The sequence below is a fragment of the Patiria miniata genome, unplaced genomic scaffold, assembly GCF_015706575.1.
Source record: "Patiria miniata isolate m_02_andy unplaced genomic scaffold, ASM1570657v1 HiC_scaffold_22, whole genome shotgun sequence".
Taxonomy (NCBI): Eukaryota; Metazoa; Echinodermata; class Asteroidea; order Valvatida; family Asterinidae; genus Patiria; species Patiria miniata.
The window spans coordinates 8333108-8353409 of record NW_024037061.1 but is presented as its reverse complement, the minus strand read 5'-3'; the positions used below and the strand labels follow the sequence as shown (position 1 = coordinate 8353409).

The 20302-nt window shown below is 40.0% G+C and overlaps 1 protein-coding gene across 4 annotated transcripts; it reads left to right on the top strand.

Moving 5' to 3' along the window:
• The first annotated feature begins 5435 nt into the window (after positions 1-5435).
• On the top strand, positions 5436-16700 carry LOC119730846. 4 transcript variants are annotated; one of them, XM_038203897.1, is made up of 7 exons: positions 5436-5522; positions 10652-10780; positions 11566-11670; positions 12510-12858; positions 14230-14289; positions 14657-14917; positions 15657-16700. In XM_038203897.1, the coding sequence occupies exons 2-7, from the start codon at positions 10673-10675 to the stop codon at positions 15665-15667; spliced, it is 894 nt and encodes a 297-aa protein (XP_038059825.1). In that variant the 5' UTR covers positions 5436-5522; positions 10652-10672; the 3' UTR covers positions 15668-16700. The 4 variants fall into 4 exon arrangements, with proteins under 4 accessions (XP_038059825.1, XP_038059824.1, XP_038059827.1 ...); XM_038203896.1 differs by having other exon boundaries at positions 5453-5519; XM_038203899.1 differs by lacking the exon at positions 11566-11670 and having other exon boundaries at positions 5455-5519; positions 10652-10771.
• The last annotated feature ends 3602 nt before the right edge of the window (positions 16701-20302 follow it).

Genomic DNA, 20302 nt, shown 5'->3' with positions numbered 1-20302 from the left:
AGCAAGGCCGGCGAGGCAAGGGCGGATCCAGAACACAATTTTTTGGGGGGCCAAAAAAATTTTGGTCCTCCAAAAAAGTGGGTCCAAAAATTACGGCGTGGGGTTCGGGGCCCGCTTAAGGGCCCCGAAAAAATTTTGGATTCTAGATGCTCTGTGGTGCGATCTGAGGCAATTTCTGACCACTTTAACCAATGTTTTTTTGAGGAAAAGATGGTGGTGTACTCATTGCCTGCCTTTTTTGCGATGTCACATATAAAAAAAAAAAATTGGTTTCGTTTTGGGGGGGGGGGGGGGCCATGGCCCCCTTTGGCCCCCCCCCCCCTGGATCCGCCCTTGCGGCTAGGTGACGTCTCAGCAATTGGAGAAAGGCGGGAAAAAGCACCAGATATCGTTCCTATTATTATGTTCAAATGAAGTTTCTGTTTTGCTTGCTTTTTCTATATATTTTTTTTATATTGTACGTCAGGCTTGCAAGGGCGGATCCAGGGCCGGGGGCCAACGGGGGCCATGCCCCCCCCCCCCCCCCCCCCCAACTGAAAAACCGAACCTAATGTTTTTTAAGCGACGTCGCAATAAAGGCAGGCACTGCTTACACCACCATCTTTTCCTCAAACAAAACTGGTTAAAGTGGTCAGAAATTGCCTCAGATCGCACCACAGAGCATCTAGAATCCCAAAAATTTAAATTAATTTTAATACTAAAGACCTGAGTAAAATAAATGAATAAATACAAACCAAAAGTTAATTGTAAGCTAGATGACTGGAACATATGGCTTCAATTCCTCTCCGAAAATGCTCGTACGTTTTCTTTTGACATAAAATCGGGACACCATCACATCCATATTTTTTAGCGAGTTTCAGAAATATTTAGGTTTTCATGGATCAACAACAACGTTCATATGAAATTTTGAATTTACCGTTCTGCCGTTTGGTCTGTCTTCAGCTCCATCGCTTCTTACAAAGATGATGAAGCCACTGGGTACTCATCGGTGAGCGGCTGGTATCCTCATTGCTGTCTACTTGGGATGATGGATTTTGTGTTATTCCTAGGCCTTGTGCGTCTGATGATAAGGAATATAATCTAAGTGTCGCTCTATAAGGATGTTCTACGCATGTGAAATCCGACTTAACTAAGCTGGTTTTGTGAATAACATTGAGAAAAGTCATTAGGATTCCTAACACAATTGGGTGGCTAGGTATGACATGGGACTCGTCTGTAGGCACTTTACAGGTTGCTCGAAGACGTGTTGATTAAGATCTTGAACACAGTCAGCGAGATTAAGAATTCAGAAAGTTACATTCATCCGTTGGACAGGTATCACTTTAATAGCTCAGGAGTAGGCAACTTTACCACTCGAAACCTGTCAAATCATAGAATAGCATAGGCCACACATGAAGACGATGTGATGTTATTGGACGATACCTGTTCTTCTGAGTTAGGTTTTTGGGAAAACACTTTCTCAATTTAACATAAATATACGGTAAATAATTACTTCCAGTAAAGAAAACAAGTTAGTGTGTTTTGACGGCATACTTTTGGCTCAGGTGCAGTGATATGCAATGATTTTCACACTGCCCACACAAATTGGACATAACAGAAAGCAAAGACAAGTCAACAAGGCGTGAATTGAACAGTATTTGCCATTTCATCCTTTTTGCCGATAATTTCTAAATCAAAAATAAAAGTCTACACTGAGATAGTCAATCTATATTGTTGAATTTGCAGCATGAATGCAGATTTAATACAAAAGCTGGCATTGGCAATCAGTATTTACAACACTTCTGTCTTGTCTGAGTTCGAAGATTATATTTTACTCGATGTGGAATCATGGATTCCAAGAACGGTAAATGAGCAAGCAGATTATATTAGTTGATTGGTAAATACCAATCTGCTAATAAAGACGATTGGATAATTGTTCTCCATTACATACAATACATGGGATCCCTTTACATATTGTTTTGCAACTTTTTTATAACGTTATATTGCCTCGCTTCTTTTCATCACAGTTTTGGAATCCGGGTACTTCCGGAGAAGGCGGGTACTTACTTCCGGAGAAGGCGCGTTCGCTCAAAACTTGGTCAGCAGAAAAGTGTCTCTTCCACCAGTAGGCCTATAGTTTTGATTCCTGACGTCTTAAAGCAGCTCTTTTCTTGTAAGCCTTCTTCCCCATTTTGACCCTTGCTTTGGTCCTGCTTTATACCATGGATATAAGGTTTTATTTCTTTATAAGGTCCAGATCTGTTACAGTAATGTAATTGAAGGAACTGACAAGAATTCTCTTTTGGGATCCAAGCAATTTAATAGCCCAATTTGTGCGATATATTGTACATAGTAAAAAAAACATTGTTAATTGCAGGAAATAATCCCAAGATGTGAAATTGTTATAATCCCAAATCTGAACATTGATTAATGTCCCTCAACATAGTTTTCATTATTAAATGTTGAGGTTGAAACTTGTTGAATAATTCCATAAGTATGTTTGCAAAAATCATGATTAAATATGGAAATATGTTTTGTTTTATTAAGGGAATAAATGTGTGATTGGTCGGTTAAACACTGTTTAAGACCGGTTGGGGTCTGGATGCCGATAATTACCCGAGCCCAAGGCAAAAAATACACCCCCAAAAAACGATTTTGTTCAACAAGTTAACTTCATGTTTTTCGAAACACCCCTCTTAGCTATATTTTTGGTACGTCCGTGTCGTAAACAACTCTTTATAATAATGGAGATTGGCATGCACGTCGCGCGTGCTGTGCGAAGTGGCGCAGAACGCAGCTGTGCCGGTTTACCGTGACTTTTGGATTATGTGGTAAAATGTTGATGGATTTCCGGACAGAAAATCCGAAGAGCTGTGAGATGTAAAATCCCCAAAAAGTATCTGGTGAACTTAATTGTACCTAAACTATATATGAACATGGTTCAATAATCATATATTTTAATTCATTAATTGCAATTTGCGATATTGTGTTCCGGACAAATAATCCGAAGAGCCGTGGGGACTAAAATCCCAGGGTAGGATTTGATGATGTTAGTGAATATTTTAGTATAAATTAAATGGTTCAGTATGGATAGAATCTCTTATTTTATTTATTTTGTGATTACTGTTGATTTAGGTCTGATAATAACGCTACAATTGGGGGATTAATTTTCGAAGTTTCGATGGTTAAACGTAGGCCCTACATGTGCATATTTATTATTTCTCCAAATAAAATAATTATTGGACTTTTTTTGTATCGCCCCAACTAGATGGGACTGGCCCAACTATAGCCTTGACCAAGGCTATCAGCTTGTTCCCATATGAGCTTGTTCCCGCTACCGCACACCGCGCGCGCAGCGACACAATGTTGTACTATACCGTTAGCCCCAACGACCCTTGCGTGTGCTTTGTGTGCATGTATATGTTGTACTTACGCCCCACACACACTTCCGCAAACAGCCGTACAGTAAGTCGAGGCGGAAGATAGCCTTGACGCAACCGTGTATGCCGAATATGATAATTAGTACGCGCTATGGTAAATAGTCTTCTCTTATTGGATAACGGCTGACAAAAAATGAATATTTATTGCATTACATAATACGACCAAAGGTTTATAAACCAGACGGCCTGTGGTAACAATAATTATTGTAAACACCCCCTTAAAATCTTAAATAATAGTAGAATAATATTTATAAAGTTACACATAGTTTGGGTCGAAAATGAAATGAAAAAGGATGAAAAATTAGACCTTCCAAAAACGGCAAACGGTACAAAACCGCACGCCGGCAAAAACGATGTCACCATGCACAGAGGCCACGTTGGTGCCGTCCACTGTAGGCACCGGCCCGGCTGGCGCCATGCAGGACACGCTGCGCTTTCACGTTCAGCGGCAAAAAAAGTGCTCACACTATTGAGTATATCTACCGCTGACTTTTGGGGGGGGGGGGGGGTATTTCTTCTAAGCTGTCAAGGGGATATGGGAAAAAAATATCTCTCCTTCAGCAAACTTATTCTGTAAGACTGATTTTAACTTGTATGAACAACTTATAAGTTATATGTCGTATGTACGACTAATATATCGACAGGGTACGACATATTTCGACAGGGTACGACTAATATCATCGACAGGGTACGACATATATGTCGACAGAGTATGACATATCAAACATGTGACATAATGTCGACAGGTGCCGGTGCAACATATATGTCGTGCATAAGTCGAGTCGACAGGGTACGATATACTTTTGTCGCATACGACAAAGTCGTATATAAGTACGACTTAATATCTCGTGTGTACAAAATATGAATTGTAACTCGTATGTTTGACTTGTTTGTCGATTATGTCGTACATGCAACATATCTTGTGAGAACGACTTGTATCTTGTGCGATTTACATCTACGACTTACATGTCGTACGTATGTCGTAGGTACGACATATACGATTCATACGTACGCGTTAAAATACATGTGTCGTACGTATGAGATGTAATTTGCACATGGTACGTATTCAGGGAGAGTTTTGTTTTCACCATGTACCTGACAGTTTCGTATATTTCCATCCCAAAGTCAATAGCTCGTTTCTTGCAGTTAATTCATACGGGTGCTTATAGATACGAGTTAACCTGCATTCGATTAAATGGGTATGATTTGACCTGGGTCCGAGTTGACCTGTTCCCTACATTCGCTGTCAGAATAGCACGGGCAGGTAGCGGCGTGATAATGTACGCTGTTGCACCGACAAAACGTCGGCGGACTGTCTTGAACTGTCCAATTCGCAATACATTGGAAATAGTATCATTTTGAACAAATTGTTCACTCATATAGCGGCATATGTTTCATTTGTTTGTAATACAACTGGAGAAATGGTTTAAAATGGGATTGAAATACCTGGACATACCATGGTTTTAGTGAACATACATGTACATGTACATGTACGTGGTGTATACAGTAATTTGTGGGTCATGAATATGTATATCGCAGGTCAAAGTTTACGGGCTTTGATTGGATATCGTGTAATATATGCGCATCAGAAATTTTCGGCCGATTTCGGTCGAAACTATAAAGAAACACATAAGGAATTCGACACAGTTGCGTCAAGGCTATCTTGCGCTTCGACTTATTGTACGGCTGTTTGCGGAAGTGTGTGTGGGGCGTACGTACAATACATGCACACAAAGCACACGCAAGGGTCGTTGAGGCTAACGGTATAGTACAACTAGTGATTGTGTCGCGGCGCGGCGCGCGCGGTGTGCGGTAGCGGGAACAAGCTCGTATGAGAACAAGCTGATAGCCTTGGTGAAGGCTAGCCCAACTATAGTTGGTACCGTGACCATTTTATGCGGATGATAATAAGCGAAGTGAAGGAGCGTGAAACGCAAAAAAAACCTGATATTAATGAGGGCGCTGTTCGATTTTACAAATCGCCGAGGAATTTCCGGAAATCCCCCAATAACAAAATCTGCCCGCATTTGCTGTATGTAGTTGACATCGACACTTGTTGAACAACATCTCTCAGGACGAATTGTTTTCTTCAACGTAAAGGAGGTAAGAACTTCATAATGCCATACATCAATTTTTTGATCTCCAGTCTGAACATGGGATGAATTTGAGTAACGCAACTGGTCGTTTTGGGGCGGGTTTGGGGAGATTTGGGGCATTTTCTTCGGGCGTGTCGATTCGTCGATTCATAATAAATAATGCCAGTACAGTCTGCTGGAGTGCTGCGCCAGTCATGCCAGTTCGTGGTATTGGCGTTGCAGGCAGGGTGACCGTAGGGTCATGGCAAAATTCTGCTAGATGCACTTCAAAAATCTGGTAGATTTAACAAAAATCTGTTAAATCACCTATTACCCGAAATACATTTTAATCACTTATCACATGCAGATGTTATAAAATTTCCTTGGGAAAAATAAAAACAACTAGGCCTAGAGCGGTTACAGTAGGAACAACCACACGGTGTTGGGCCATTGACTACCGCAAACTTTTCTACACACATGAACTCAAAATGCATATTTTAATCCATGTTTAACTTAGTCAACATGCCGCTTGAGGGCGCTGTCACATTTTATGATGTCACCTTTAATATTTTTGTAAAGTACAGCCTAGGCAGAAATTCACATCATTGAAAGCAAGTTCACATCTTTTGCCAATTTCGAATTATAAGGCACTTCCGGTTTCGAACGGAAGGAAGGGTCATGTGATTTTGTACTAAATACAAAAATGAAGACCCTGCAATATTGTATCGATTTTCATAAAAAACGAAATCAAATCTGTAACAGTTGATTTTATATTAATTTTCGAAGATTAAATATGGAAATCTTTATATATGACACTTGATGATGTGATTGTGACGTCATCGCCAGAAACCTCCAGAGCTATATTTACTGTGCTATATATAGCCACATCTTGATTATATCTCTCACGGTTAATTTGTTTGCAATTGTTTAAGGTTTAAAGGTCTTTTCTTTATAACTTCCGGTATGATGACGTAATAAAAAAAAATTCTCGCACAGGTCTTGTCTGCATTAAGTTCATCATATATTAATGTTGAAGCGATTACTGCAAATTTCGCTACAGATATCAAGTGAAAATACGTTTTTGACGTTTTTTAACCTGCCGCTAGAGGGCGCTCTAACATTTTATGACGTCACCTGTAATATATTTCTGAAGTACAGCCTAGGCAGACACTCACATCGTTGAAAGCAAGTTCATATTTCCACTTTCAAATAATTAGGCACTTCCGGTTTCGACCGGAAGGAAGGGTCACGTGATTTTGCACGCACAAGATAAATTGAAGATCATGTATTATCATGTTGATTCCCGCAAAATTCAAGTTCTGGTCTCTTACGGTTGATTTTATATTGAATTTCAAAGATTAAATTTATTTTTTGTGCAAGTGACGTCACGTGACCCGTGATGACGTCATAATGACGTAATTGAAAAAAAGCACATCTTCAGCGGGTTGTGCATTCATGTATTGACAATTGAAGTCCTTATTTTTTCATTTTGACAAACAGTTCTAGAAACGAATTGTGTCTTGGAGAATAAAAAAAAAATTTTTTTTACAATAACAATAGCTTTTGGGCAAAATCCCAACACCTAAAAATCATAAAATTTCCTTTAACAAAATTAAATTAAATTGCAAGTGTCTAGCCTGGCTTGCAATGATTGGCAATGGTCTCAAGACACTTTCTAGTACAGGGAAACCTCAAATTGAAGCTTTTGCAAACCTAGCCCTAGTCGATGGCCGCACTAGAGTAGACTCTGCATGCTTGCAGCTATACTCCAGTGCGGGCTGGCCATAGACTAGGGTTGTTTCAAAACTAATCACCTATGTTTTTCAAATCTGCCATATTTTTCTGTCAGATCACCAATTTTACAGAATTCTGCTATAAAAAAAAATTCATTCCGCTAAATTTTCTGTCAAACTTGTTTTTTTTTCTTCGAAAAATGGGGACCCCTCCCACTTTTTAAAGTGTGTGTGTGTGTGTGTGTGTGGGGGGGGGGGGGGGGGGGGGGGGATATCATATCGTTTGTCCCCCTCCCCCACTTTTTCGTCCCCAAATAAAATTGTAGCTGACATAGTGATTCTCTATAGCTTAGGATAGCTCATTCAATGACTCCAAACTCAACAGTGGTGCTTAAAAGCTGATCTTTTGCTCATAAAAATTGGCTTTGTCGAGCGCAATTTGAGTCCCCCACGCAAGTTTAAACTTGCGCACACGCAAGTTTGAACTTGCGCACGCATTAATTTTCTTGCTACAAATTGCGCACGCAAGTTTAAACTTGCGCACTGCATAGATTTTCCGCTTTTCCCGGCCACGCATACACAGCCGCCAAACTGTTTTTCGGGTATACTCATGCACATAGGCCTACATGTATGTATTATTTTTAAAGCAGATTTTTTTCCCCGATTTAATAGCATTACTGAGCTTCGGGAGACAATGCCTAAATGCCTTTTTTGAAACAATTTATTAACAGTATTATGCTAATGATGTTGACTGTGTAGAGGTTCAGAGATAAGGGGTGGTATTAAATGCGAACAATTTATGCACTTTGCATCATGATGTGTATTATTGTTTATGGCTGATTAGGATTTTTGTTTAATAAAGAACATATTTATTCAGTAAGTCGAATTCATTAATTAAATTAATAAATTAAATTCATTAATTAAATCATTTACAAATTTATTTACTTAAAATAATTACCTTTTTATATGCATAGTGTTTTTAAGTTGTAAACATTAATATGAATTATTGAGTCTACAATAAAAAAATTGTTAAAGTAATAACTTTAATTAAATAATTTAATTAAGAATAAGCACTTTTTTAATTGTAGAGTACATGTTATGTAATTTAAAGCATTTTAAAAATAATGTAAATGATTACTATAATGTCAAAACCAAATTGAACAATTGACGGGATCATAATCATTCTTTTTACGCTAACAGCGGGTTACACCTAGGAAATTACGATTTATTTACTTTCAAGAATATAAATAAAATGCTAATTAGGTTTACAAAGCAAAAAACGTGAAGCTGGTCTCCATTATTGACCAACTTCAGTACACTTTCCAAGCAATCGCCGCTAGTGTGCTTAAGTTGATTGCTTGTTTGGTCCCCTCCCCGGCCCCGCCCCCACATACCCCTAAAAACCTTCTCTGATAAGCACTGCTAAATCTCAATGCTTTTTTTCATTGACGCTAATTGAATTCCCCTTTTTATTTATTTCTTTGTTCATTCATTTATTCCATTATTTCTCCATGTACTCGTGTTTTGAACAGTTTTTTCTTCATCAATGAAAATTCCGTCCTCAAGGTTCTGAAATTGCCATTGCCTTTGCGCAAGTTTAAACTTGCGCACGCAAATTAAAATGGCGCAGTGTAATTTGCGTGCTTCTGGAGTCACTCACGCAAGTTTAAACTTTTAATGTTCAGAAAATTGCCTTAGATCGCACCACAGAGCATCTTAAAGAATCTTGCTTCGCACTCGGATAAGTTCTTTGGATAACAATTTCGGAGGTACTGAGCTTCGATATTTGCTGAATTTGAAAGTACATACATGTATCTCTGGCAAATATCAATAAAGACAGAAATATTGCCGTTCAAAATTTACAACTTTTGCAGTTGAAATGCTTGAAAGTTCCTTTCATGGAGACACTGGTGATTCTGTGTACTTTTTGTGGTAAGACAAGCGTGAGTTTAAATTTGCGAGTTCAATCACCGCTGCGTCGTCCACACTATTAAAGGGAATATACATCATTTGCTTTTGCTGTAATTTTCAGAAATGGATGGAATTGGGGGATTGGAAATATAAAGCAAATATAGTTACATTGACTTTTTGGAGGTTTTGGGTTCGAAAATGCTATAAAAACCAAGAAAAACGATCATTTACCTGTAGTCTGGTTCCCTGACTCCATATAAGAAGAAACAGAGCAGTTTACATACATTGGGGAATTGTAAGGTCAGGGAACCAGTCTAGCTGGCTCGTACCCGTTCATAGGTTTGTAATCGATTGCAAACAAGTGCAATAGTCAATTGGGGCCAGTATTTGAAAAAAAGCCAGTTGTTTCCAACGCTGATCGGCCGATCAGCGTTGGAAATTGATACAAAAATACCACTTTTCTTGAAAATGACAGTATACCAGGTGCCATAATTTTACAGGATGCTTTAGACTGTCATTTACCAACGTCCTATTAAGGTATTTCGCAAAAACTTGGTAGTTTTATTTTCGATGTTTGCAAATGTTGTATATTCCCTTTAACAAATAAACGGAAGTTACGTGTGATGCACGTGCGCGAGTATCTATCCAATCAAAGGCTTTAAATGTGAGCTAATTACCGGTCCCCATATATTGAGGGGGGGGGGGTGGGAAACAGTTCAGTCGAGTCCTTCTGGCTCTATTAAAAGTTCCTCGCAGGAGGAAAAGTGCAATTATGATCAAGTTTTTGGTTTATGTGCCTTCGGGCATTTTTGTCATCTTCGGGTTTCTATGTTGTCTGTTGTATGTAAATCTTCGGGTTCTGCGTGTTTGTCTTTGTCTTGGGCAGGAGGGTTTGCAACCCTACTAGCTTGGTCCGGTGTGGCCGGCCGGCCTGCCCCCCCCCCCCCCCCCCCCCCCCCCCCCCCAGCGTGGTGCCTGGGGGGGGGGGGGCCATAACAAGCAAGTATCGATCCAATCAAAGGCTTTAAATGTGAGCTAGTTACCGGTCAAACTATTATAACATGGAATTTTTGCGCTGGGGTGACACAAATCAAATTAGGTTTTGCCCTTCACAGACGTTTAAACACTGTATACTCAGTGTGTTACCTCCCGAGTGAAAGTTGGGCAAAATCACTCGGGTGGGACTCCAACCCACGACCTCCTGCTTTCTAGTGCAGATGTCTAACCACTTACAACAGATCCTTTCGGTCCTCGGGCATTGCGTCTGTTGTTAAATCTCTTGATGATGAACAGAGCATAGTGTTCGAATTGGCAAGTTAATCCAACAGGTTCTCTTCAAAACCACACGTACTCACAAAAGAGATAGTTCCACATGGTGTTACCACAAACCTCTCACTTACATGTAAGTTGATGTTAAAAGAGTGGTGTTACATGTATGTCATGGGAACAGTCACAGTTGCTGGGCATTTGTCTTTGTAAACACACCTGACTTGGTTTTTTTTTATCCCCTCAGATCTCCAACACTGGATGTATTATGGCTCAGAGCTTTGTTGCTGTTATTGCTGTTAAAGATGAATCAGGAGACATCAAATACAGTAACCTGAAAGTACTTCCAGAGGTCCAAAGAGGGACAGTATCGAAGGTTTTTACATTTTTTTTATGTTTAGGCAAATTAGGACCGAGTTGGGGAACTTTCTGCTGTCCCCACAGTGTCTTCGGTCCCCATGATACCATGGGATAACTTGTGTGTGGTCCCCACAACTACGGAACAAGAGTGTGTGGGTAGGCCTACACCATGTTATGGGGAAGGTATTCATTGTTAAGCAAATTAGGATCAAGTTATGGGGACTTTTCTGTCACCACAGTGTTTTCAGTACCCACAAATACCTTGTAGAGACGAGTGTACGGTATGTCCCCACAACACGGCACATACCCACACACACCAATACTTGTTCCGTAGTTGTGGGAACTACACACACAATTTCCCATGGTAGTATGGAGACCGAAGACGCTGTGTGAACAGCAGAAAGTTTCCACAACTCGGTCCTAATGTGCCTAACATATAAAAACTTCCCTTTAACACAGTGACAGCCCGCCCCACACATTCTTGTTCTGTAACTGTGGGTACTACACATGTGTTGTCCTATGGTATTATGGGGACCGAAGACGCTATGGGGACAGCAGAAATTCCACATAGTGATAACTTGGTCCTAATTTCCCCCAAAAGTTAAAAAAACCAACTTCCCCAGTGCCGACCAGCCCACAGTTGTACTTTAATACCATTCCATTTTAGAACAAGGCATTGTATTTCCCTTTATTCCTATTATAAAACACACAGACTTGCGTTCGAGGAGTGTTCTTAACAAAAGATAGGCATTAAACTTGTGCAAAGAACGCATGTTAGTTTTTTTTTTTTCACCCCCTCAGATCTCCAACAAAAAAAGTAATGCTAATGGCGTGGCTCAGGGACGTGATTCAGACTATTCCGATGGACCAGGAGACACCAAACACATTCTGAAAGGAGATTCAGAGGTCAAAACAGGGACAGTATGGGGTCCACTATTGAATGTTTTTACATTTTTTTCATGGTTAGACAAATTAGGACCGAGTTGGGGAACTTTCTGCTGTCCCCACAGTGTCTTCGGTCCCCATAATACCATGGGACAACTTATGTGTACCTGTGGGTAGGCCTACACCGCGTTATGGGGAAGGTAATTATTGTTAAGCAAATTAGGACCAAGTTATGGGGACTTTTTTCTGTCCCCACAGTATTTTCGGTCCCCACAAATACCTTGTAGAGACGAGTGTACGGTATGTCCCCACAACTACGGAACAAGAATGTGTGTACATGTACATACCCACACACACCAATACTTGTTCCGTAGTTGGGACTACACACACAATTTCCCATGGTAGTATGGGGACCAAAGACGCTGTGGGGACAGAAGAAAGTTCCAACAACTGGGTCCTAATTGGCCTAACAATAAAAACGTCCCCATAATGCAGTGACGGTCCGCCCCACACATTCTTATTCTGTAAGCGTGGGTACTACACATGTGTTGTCCTATGGTATTATGGGGACCGAAGACGCTATGGGGACCTGTAGCAGAAATTCCACATAGTGATAACTTGGTCCTAATTTCCTCAAAAAGTAGGAAAAAAATTTAATTAAAAAAAAAATAATGTGGTGACGACCTGCCCACAGTTGTACTTTGATACCATTCCATTTCAGAACAAGGCATTGTATTTCCCTTTATTCCTATTATAAAACACACAGACTTGTGTTCGAGGAGTGTTCTTAACAAAAGATAGGCATTAAACGTGTGCAAAGAATGCATGTTAGTTTGGTTTTTTTTTTTTCACCCCCTCAGACCTCCAACACTGGAAAAAGTATGGCTCAGCGATGTGATTCAGCAGACTATTCCGATGGAGCAGGAGACACCCAATACCTTAACCTGAAAGACTTTTCAGGTGACAGACTCTTCCGTCTGCTGGCAGAGAGGCTTGGTGCCCACTGGGAACCCATAGCAACATTTTTAGGGATCTCCAGCGATAACATAACCGCCCTCAAAAAAGAGTATTCCGACCCAGATGAGCAGATTTTTCAAATGCTTACGGCGTGGCAAAAAAATTTGGCAGACACTGGCAACATGGTTCAACTGTTGGTTAACGCTTTGGAGCAAGGTGGCAGAAAGGACTTGGCAAAGGAGCTACAAAATGGTATGTGATGATTATGGTTGGTGTCATCATGATCTGCATGATTAGGCACAGGGTGCCGGTTTAAGCCAAATTTTGGCTAAACTTTACAAAAAAAATTTGGGAAAAAAACCCTGAGTTTGACAGAAAAATTTATTAGCAGACGTAACCTTTTTTAGCAGATTTCTAGCAGAATTCTGTAAAATTGGTAATCTGACAGAAAAATATGGCAGATTTGAAAAAAAAATATAGCTGATTAGTTTTGAAAAAAGCTTTAATATCTGGTTCCCTGACTTGTATTAGTACAGGGCAAAGTACTTGAGACCATTGCAAGCCAGGCTAGACACGTGCACATTTAAAAAAAAAATCAATTTAATTTTTTTTATAGGAAATTTTATGATTTTTGTTTTGTTTAAGGGAATTTCATAGCATCTGCATGTGAGAAGTGTTTATAATGTTTTTTGTGTAATAATAGGTGATTTAGCAGATTTTGGTGAATCTAGCAGATTTTTGAAGTGCATCTGGCAGAATTTTGCCATTACCTTACGGTCACCCTGATTAGGCACTCCTTCTGCACTAAAAACGCAAATGTATCACTCCAAAAGCATCAGACTCAAATGTACTTGCATGAGCCGATCATGCAAATAGCATTTGATTGCAGAAGGCAGAGTTTGTATTATCTATCACTAATGCAGTGCAAATCCCACAAACCCATTCCTGCAAGGTTAATCAATTGTGCTCCGCGATTATTAAAGGGAATATACAACATTTGCAAACATCAAAAAACGAAATGATAACATTATCATGAATTACCTTACTGGATTGTTAAGGAATGACAGTCTAAAGCGTCCTGTAAAATGGTAGCTTCTGGTGTGCTGACATTTTCAAGAAAAATTGTATTTTTCCAACGCTGGTCGGCCGACCAGCATTGGAGAAAACTGGCTTTTTTTTTCAATATGATCACACACCTGTGAAGGAGTTCAAACCTGCTAGACTGATTCTCTGACCTTACAATTCCCCAACGTCTATATATTGCTCTGATTCATCGTAAGTGGGATCAGGGAACCAGACTACAAGAACATGATTGATTTTCTTGGTTTTTCCAGCATCTACCAGCCCAAAACGTGAAACAAGTCAGTTCAACAATAACATACTAATCCTCCAAATCCATTTAGGCTATTTCTGAAAATTGCAGCAAAAGCAAATGTTGTACATTCCCTTTAATACACTTGATAAAACTGATGTGTTTCAGTGTCATGATGTCGTCTTTACTGAGTTCTGTCTATTTTGTGACTGTTGTATGTAATGTATCTCGATCTCCCTCTCCTCCCCCCCCCCCCCGAGAATGACAATGGTGATGTATATAGGTCATCCTTTCTCCTCTATTTTTTAAAGGTTTATGGAAAATACCTAAAGAACCAGTGGTTCCTACCACTTCAAGCGGTAAGCCTCATGGTAAGTGCGCACGTTCTCAAGTGCTCAAGTCACAAGTCAATTCAGACGCAAGACCCTTTCTCTGACAATTAGTCAACAGCTCTGTTATGTACCACCAGATGTATTAACATAGTTCTAATGTCAAATAGATCATTTCGGTGGTGCACTTGAAAAATAGAGAGGATTTTAGACACAAGTAAAATATATTTAAGTTACAGATTTTTATATTGTCAGTGTTGACAATGATAACGTCGACATTTATCTTTAAACACTCGGTCTGTTTAATGACGTTTCGCTTTTGGGTTAATGCAAACTCTACGTTAAATTTTCAATGTGTATTGGTTTTCCTAATGAATTTTAAAGTGAAATTTGGACATATCCCATAAAGGCACTCCTACTATCGAGGAAAAAAGGCTCCGTAAATTTTCAGAGAAACTTTCGGGAGACATGGAGAGGCTAGCAACGGAGCTAGGAGTGGCCAGCGAGCGAGTCGATAAAATTAAGGATAAGAATCGAAAGGTGGCCGAGCAGACGTTCCAGATGTTCCGATATTGGCAGTGCAATACACCGGGTGTCAATCACCTGGATGAGCTGGTTACCGCACTGAAGGCAGTTGGCAGGCGTGACGTAGCAAGGGAGATTGAAAATGGTTTGTAAAACATCTTCTAGCAAGCCTTTTTTAAATCATAGATGATCATTTTATGTAAACTGTACTGTGTATTAGCGTTGCAAACCGAAACTGAACCGACCCGAAACCAACTTTGGATCAGGGCAGTTTGGCCATCATTTCAGTGGGGTCGGTTTTGGTTTTGGTTAGCAATTTTTGAGTCGGGTCAGGTCGGTTAACCCATTTTGAAAAAACCCGAAATAAACCGAAACAGTTTGGAAATTGACACGGTGCAATATTTATCGCAGAGTCTCTGTGCCCGGTACGACCAAAATGGTTTGCGGTCAATCATGCACGGTCTATGTAGGCCCACCCGTAGGTCATTTTGTGAGTGCCGTACGATATGATTCAGTTACTGAGAGACGATGATTTTCACGCGACGCAGGTACATTCAGGCACAAAAAGCAGACACAGTTGCCCAAGCCAGATATTCAGGTGTTTTTTTGGGGGTTGGTTGGTTTTAGGTCGGTTTGGGTCGATTTTCCTTGAAGCGGTTTTGGTTCGGATTCCAATGGAGGGCTGGTTTATGCGTATCTCCCCCCCCCCCCCCCCCCCCCCCCCCCCCCCCCCGCGCAGATCTGTTTGAACCCAAAGCAAAAAGGAAGGGAAAGGATTATGCTTTGAGTGTAGGATATCCTCATGGCATGCCATATGTACAGTACTACCAGATATTTTAATGAAATCACCCTTTACCTTTTTTTCTATTTACCTTGCATTGTAGGAACGTTGTAGAGAGAGAGAGATATAAAAGAGAAAGTTGAGCTGATTGCATGCAGTCAGTATCCAGAAATGATTGAATTACAAGATGCATGGATCCAGTGACAGTCACGGCCTTGGACAGGATTCCATCTCGGAGCAACACATGTTGTCGTGTCCGTGCAACAAGGTCTTGTTTCCTAAACTTGGCCGTACGTGAAACGCGAGTTTCAGAATATCAAAAGGTCGTATCTCACTTACAATAACCGGGATGTTCACACAAAGTCAATGGACGTAGAGTACGACCTTGTCGCACGGAGCACATTCGTGCGAGATACGACTTTGTTGCAGGATGGAGTTACTACCTTCTTGCACTGATGCGACGATATTTGTGTTACAAATTTGAAACTAAATCTTAAACATGGGAGTTTGAAATTGAAGAATCGTCAAATTGAAAGGGCCTGCTGAGGTTTTAGTCCTAGCAAAATCTTGCTCAATGAGAAAACTTGAGAATTTTAGAATATACATGTAAACTTGCTTATGATGAAGAAGTTAACAGTAATAAGACTGAAATACTGCTTTGAAGCCAACATCTTAACTCTTTTTATATTTTACGACAGTTTTGAAGTTTTTAGCCAATAAGGTAATAATGAATGGGAATGACAGTGTGGTGGAGTAGTTTTAAACATCTCGTTTAAAACCTGTTTGGGGCTTGGTTGCTGATAATGGTCCTCGCCTTCGGGCAATAGGCCTGAGACTTAATGATGTCACACTTTGTTTACATGTGTGCTTTTCTGTGTGGTAGACGGTCCCTACTTCGTCTGGCTTCCCGACTTCACTCCCATAGGAAAGCGCATAATGTTAACAAAACCATTAAGTCATTAGGTCTGAGGTTAATTATCAGGGACCAGACCCCTAATGGTTTAAAACTGGACATTTAAAATGGCACTACCGCACTGTTCTTCCCTGAGTACTGCTATGAAATTTTTAAGCATGTACAAAGGTCTCAGACTATTACTGATTACAGCCGTAATGGCAAATTCAACCAGAGTGCCTTCCAGGTGCTAGTCATGGGTGTCGCGAGGGGGGGGCAAGGGGGGGCACTTGCCCCCCCCTGGAAAAGCCAAAAAAAAAAAAAAAAAAAAAAAAAGGACGAAAAAAAAGGAAAAAAAAAGAAAAGAAAAAGAGGCGCGAAGACAAAGTGGTGTAAATTTAATGAGTTGGGGGGGGGGGCCAAATGTCCCTGCCCCCCTCTAAAACTGATAAATCGAGAATGTGTTGAGAAATACAAGCATTTTTGGGCAAAAAAATTTTTTGCCCCCCTCTAGAAAAAATCCTGGCGACGCCCATGGTGCTAGTATATAACGAATGTTTGTGAGAGTGATGGTAAGAATAATTTCATTTGGTGACAGATTGAATGTTCTATTCCACGAGGCGAAGCCGAGTAGAATTGAACATTCAATCTGTCACCAAATGAAATTATTCTTTCCATCGCACGAACGTAAAACATTCGTTATTTGTTTTATACAACACCTGAATAAATTGTCGTCATTTGATTGGTAAATTATAAACTACATTTTATTTTGATTTTAAAGATGTTGAACTACCCCTTCACGAAAATGTTTGAACCCAACGCTGTAGCGCTGGCTCTTTGGAACAATACGCGCTACGCTGAACGCGCACACCAGCATGCATTTTGCACGCAAATACCGCGTCATGGAACAAGCGCAAAGTGAAACGGTTTAACGCATGGGTATAACGCATGGTTGCACCGTGCATTATACCGAATAATAATATGTCACGTGATCTACAATTCACCAATCAGATGACGGGGATTTATTCAGGTGTTGTATAAATATTCATATTAATAATGTGATTGGTCCATTCCATTTCCTACAAAGTTATTTCTGTTGTTCTGAAAAAAAAAAAAAACCTTCAGGCAATCTAATTTTAAAGTAGATTCATATTAGTAGTTAGTCTGAGTATCACCCGTTCTCCATGCAACCCACCTCCGGTAGAACGTCTGATATATCAAAGCATGTGTGATGTCATTTCATTCTGAAATCAGGACTAAGATTGTGATTAGTCAATTTCAATGCCACGTTTTTGTAATACAACAACTTGTACAAAATGCTACTAATCGTGGGTGTGATGTTTACGCACATGATGAGCTGGCATTACGCGCGTATAGAAGGCACCTGCTGATTGGTCAGTTTCTGGAGGTCATACGCAGTCTAGTTGCATAATTAATTGCCGAATCTGTTTACACACCATAGACCATGGTTGGCTTTACCAGGGCTAGGGTCTATTACATAGACTAATAGTGCGCAGCTTGTGTTTTACTGAATTTGAAATATATTAGAATACATGTAACTGTAGAAATAATTTAGATCTGTATTTATACATGTAGATACAATATTTAAATAGAAATAATTAAATTGAAGTAGAGCAAGATTTTTACATGAGAAGAATGTTCTAAAACTCAAATTACACATTTCACATTGTGGGCTTGCGGCATGTTTTCAATGTAAATGAAGAGTTGTTAGTTACAATCATTTATCAGTTTGGATGTGACTAATATGTATACCCACACCACAACCACGCACACAGAAAAGTGTTTTAAAAAGTTCTAGGGACACTCTCAGAATTTTCGATTTCACCGACTGACCTGTCAGCATGTAGACATACATGCAGGACCTATTTATGTGTAAAGGTTGTCGTTCTGAAGCATGGTGCCGACCATAGGCGTCAATCGGGGGGGGGGGGGGGGGGGGGGGGGGGGGGGGGGGGGGGGACATGTCGTTCCCCCAACTGTTTTCTTCCCTGAATAGCCTGTAGCTCAGAAAAGCATTTCAATGACTCCAAACTCAAAAATGATGTTTAAAATGAGGATTTTTTGCTAAAGCCTTGCCAGTAGTCATAAATTGCCACAGAGCGTCTAGAATCCTTTTTTTTTTGGGGGGGGGGGGGCCTTAAGCGGGCCCCGAACCCCATGCTGTTTAGGCTGCGCACTCGAATTAGTTCTCATCAGGATACACATGTTTGTAACACCCTCCCCCCATACACTTTTGAGAAGCAATTGACGCCCTTGGTGCCAACATGCTTTTAGAGCTAGGACCTATACCAGTTTGGCCTGGCTTGATTTGTACAGTGCTTTGTGCGCTGAATTTTGTGTCGGTGGCTAGGGCAGAGTAGGGCCTACAGAACACTGGTGCCTAGGGCCTACGAAACACTTAATCTGGGCCTGAATGCTGCAATCAGGTTGAAATACAGTACAAAGTACATGTATTTAAAATGAGAGATGTACGTGTTTTATCCTCACAATCTTCCAGATCACATTCCTCTTTGGAAAAAAAATTATATTGGCGGTAACATGTAATGTACAGCAATATCTGTAATCATGGTGTATATATTTGCCACTTTTTTAATCATTGTTTGATTCCGTCCAATAATGTAATTGATTCTAGAAGTTTCAAAGAAGTAAATAAATATATGCGTAATTTGTTGTAGTGTGATTACACAAGTATGTACATGTACATGTACACTACTTGCTATGATTTTTCTAGACCAGCATTAAGCCCCGCCCACTGTGCACATGAGCAAAGCACATATGCAAATTTGTCAATGCCACATGTTGCGCACGCCTTGTGATTGGTCAAAAGCGTCATTGGGGTGGGGCTTAATGCATCAGTGTACATATATTACAACTCAATCAAATTGGGTTGAAATTTTACAAAGATGGGAACAAAGAGAATATCTCTTTAACTGTACTTTGTAGTATTAACTGTGGAACTTTCTTTAAAATATCAAGCACTTATTAAATGTATGGAGTTCATATGAGGAAAATTTAAGAATTTGCTTTGAACATCTATTTTACATACTTTTTGGTTGCTGGATTGTTTGATTGCTTGTACATATGCACTTTTAATTTTGTATACAAACTTGATTTGTGCAGAAAATCTACTTTGTGATATGAGATACAATAAATATTTGATACAAAAAAAAAATCTTTAGGTTGAATATATTGATTGGTTGTTTGATTGCTTGTGTGGTTGTTAGCTCTGTTTGTTTATTTATTTGAGGTGGGTTATTTTCTGGAGGGTTCTTAAAAAGGGGGTGTCACAAAATATGTATGTGAAAGGTAATGTTTATGGGATCAAAGACCTTAAACAGATCTAGGGGCCTGTTCAGCTATGAATCCTCTCTAGTTCATATTCCACTAGTCGATGAGGCCTGGGTTTGGGGATATGATATGAAGATTTGTTTTGCACATATGGCAAACAGTTTTGAGGACATTTGAGAACATGTCTAGCCCCATTTGTGGAAGTTTTTGTCGAATATCAAAAAGTTGTTGAGAAAACATGCCATTTCACCTAATTCCCAGTACCCCATTCCCTGCGGTGTATAAAGGGGGGGGGGGGGGGGTACCCCTCACAAGCTCATCAGCCCATGGAGAAATAATTTCTCCATGCATGCTCAACCCAATTGAAATCACACCCCTTTTTATGCTCAACTGTGTTTCGTTGGCCTTTTCATTCTTTATAAACTTCTCAAATTAAGGTGTATTAATAAGTAATAACCCACTGAAAAAACACATTGGATGTCTTTACATTTTGCAACCCCCGCCCCACCCCCCTGAGATCTACACCAACTTGTACTTCCTTCAATAGC

Bases quoted from the DNA above. Each gene is read 5' to 3' on its own strand.
- LOC119730846 (XM_038203897.1), top strand. From the start codon at position 10,673: ATGGCTCAGAGCTTTGTTGCTGTTATTGCTGTTAAAGATGAATCAGGA. The intron at 11,671-12,509 runs GTCAAAACAGGG...TCACCCCCTCAG, and splicing joins TTCTGAAAGGAGATTCAGAG to ACCTCCAACACTGGAAAAAG. The intron at 12,859-14,229 runs GTATGTGATGAT...TATTTTTTAAAG, and splicing joins GGCAAAGGAGCTACAAAATG to GTTTATGGAAAATACCTAAA.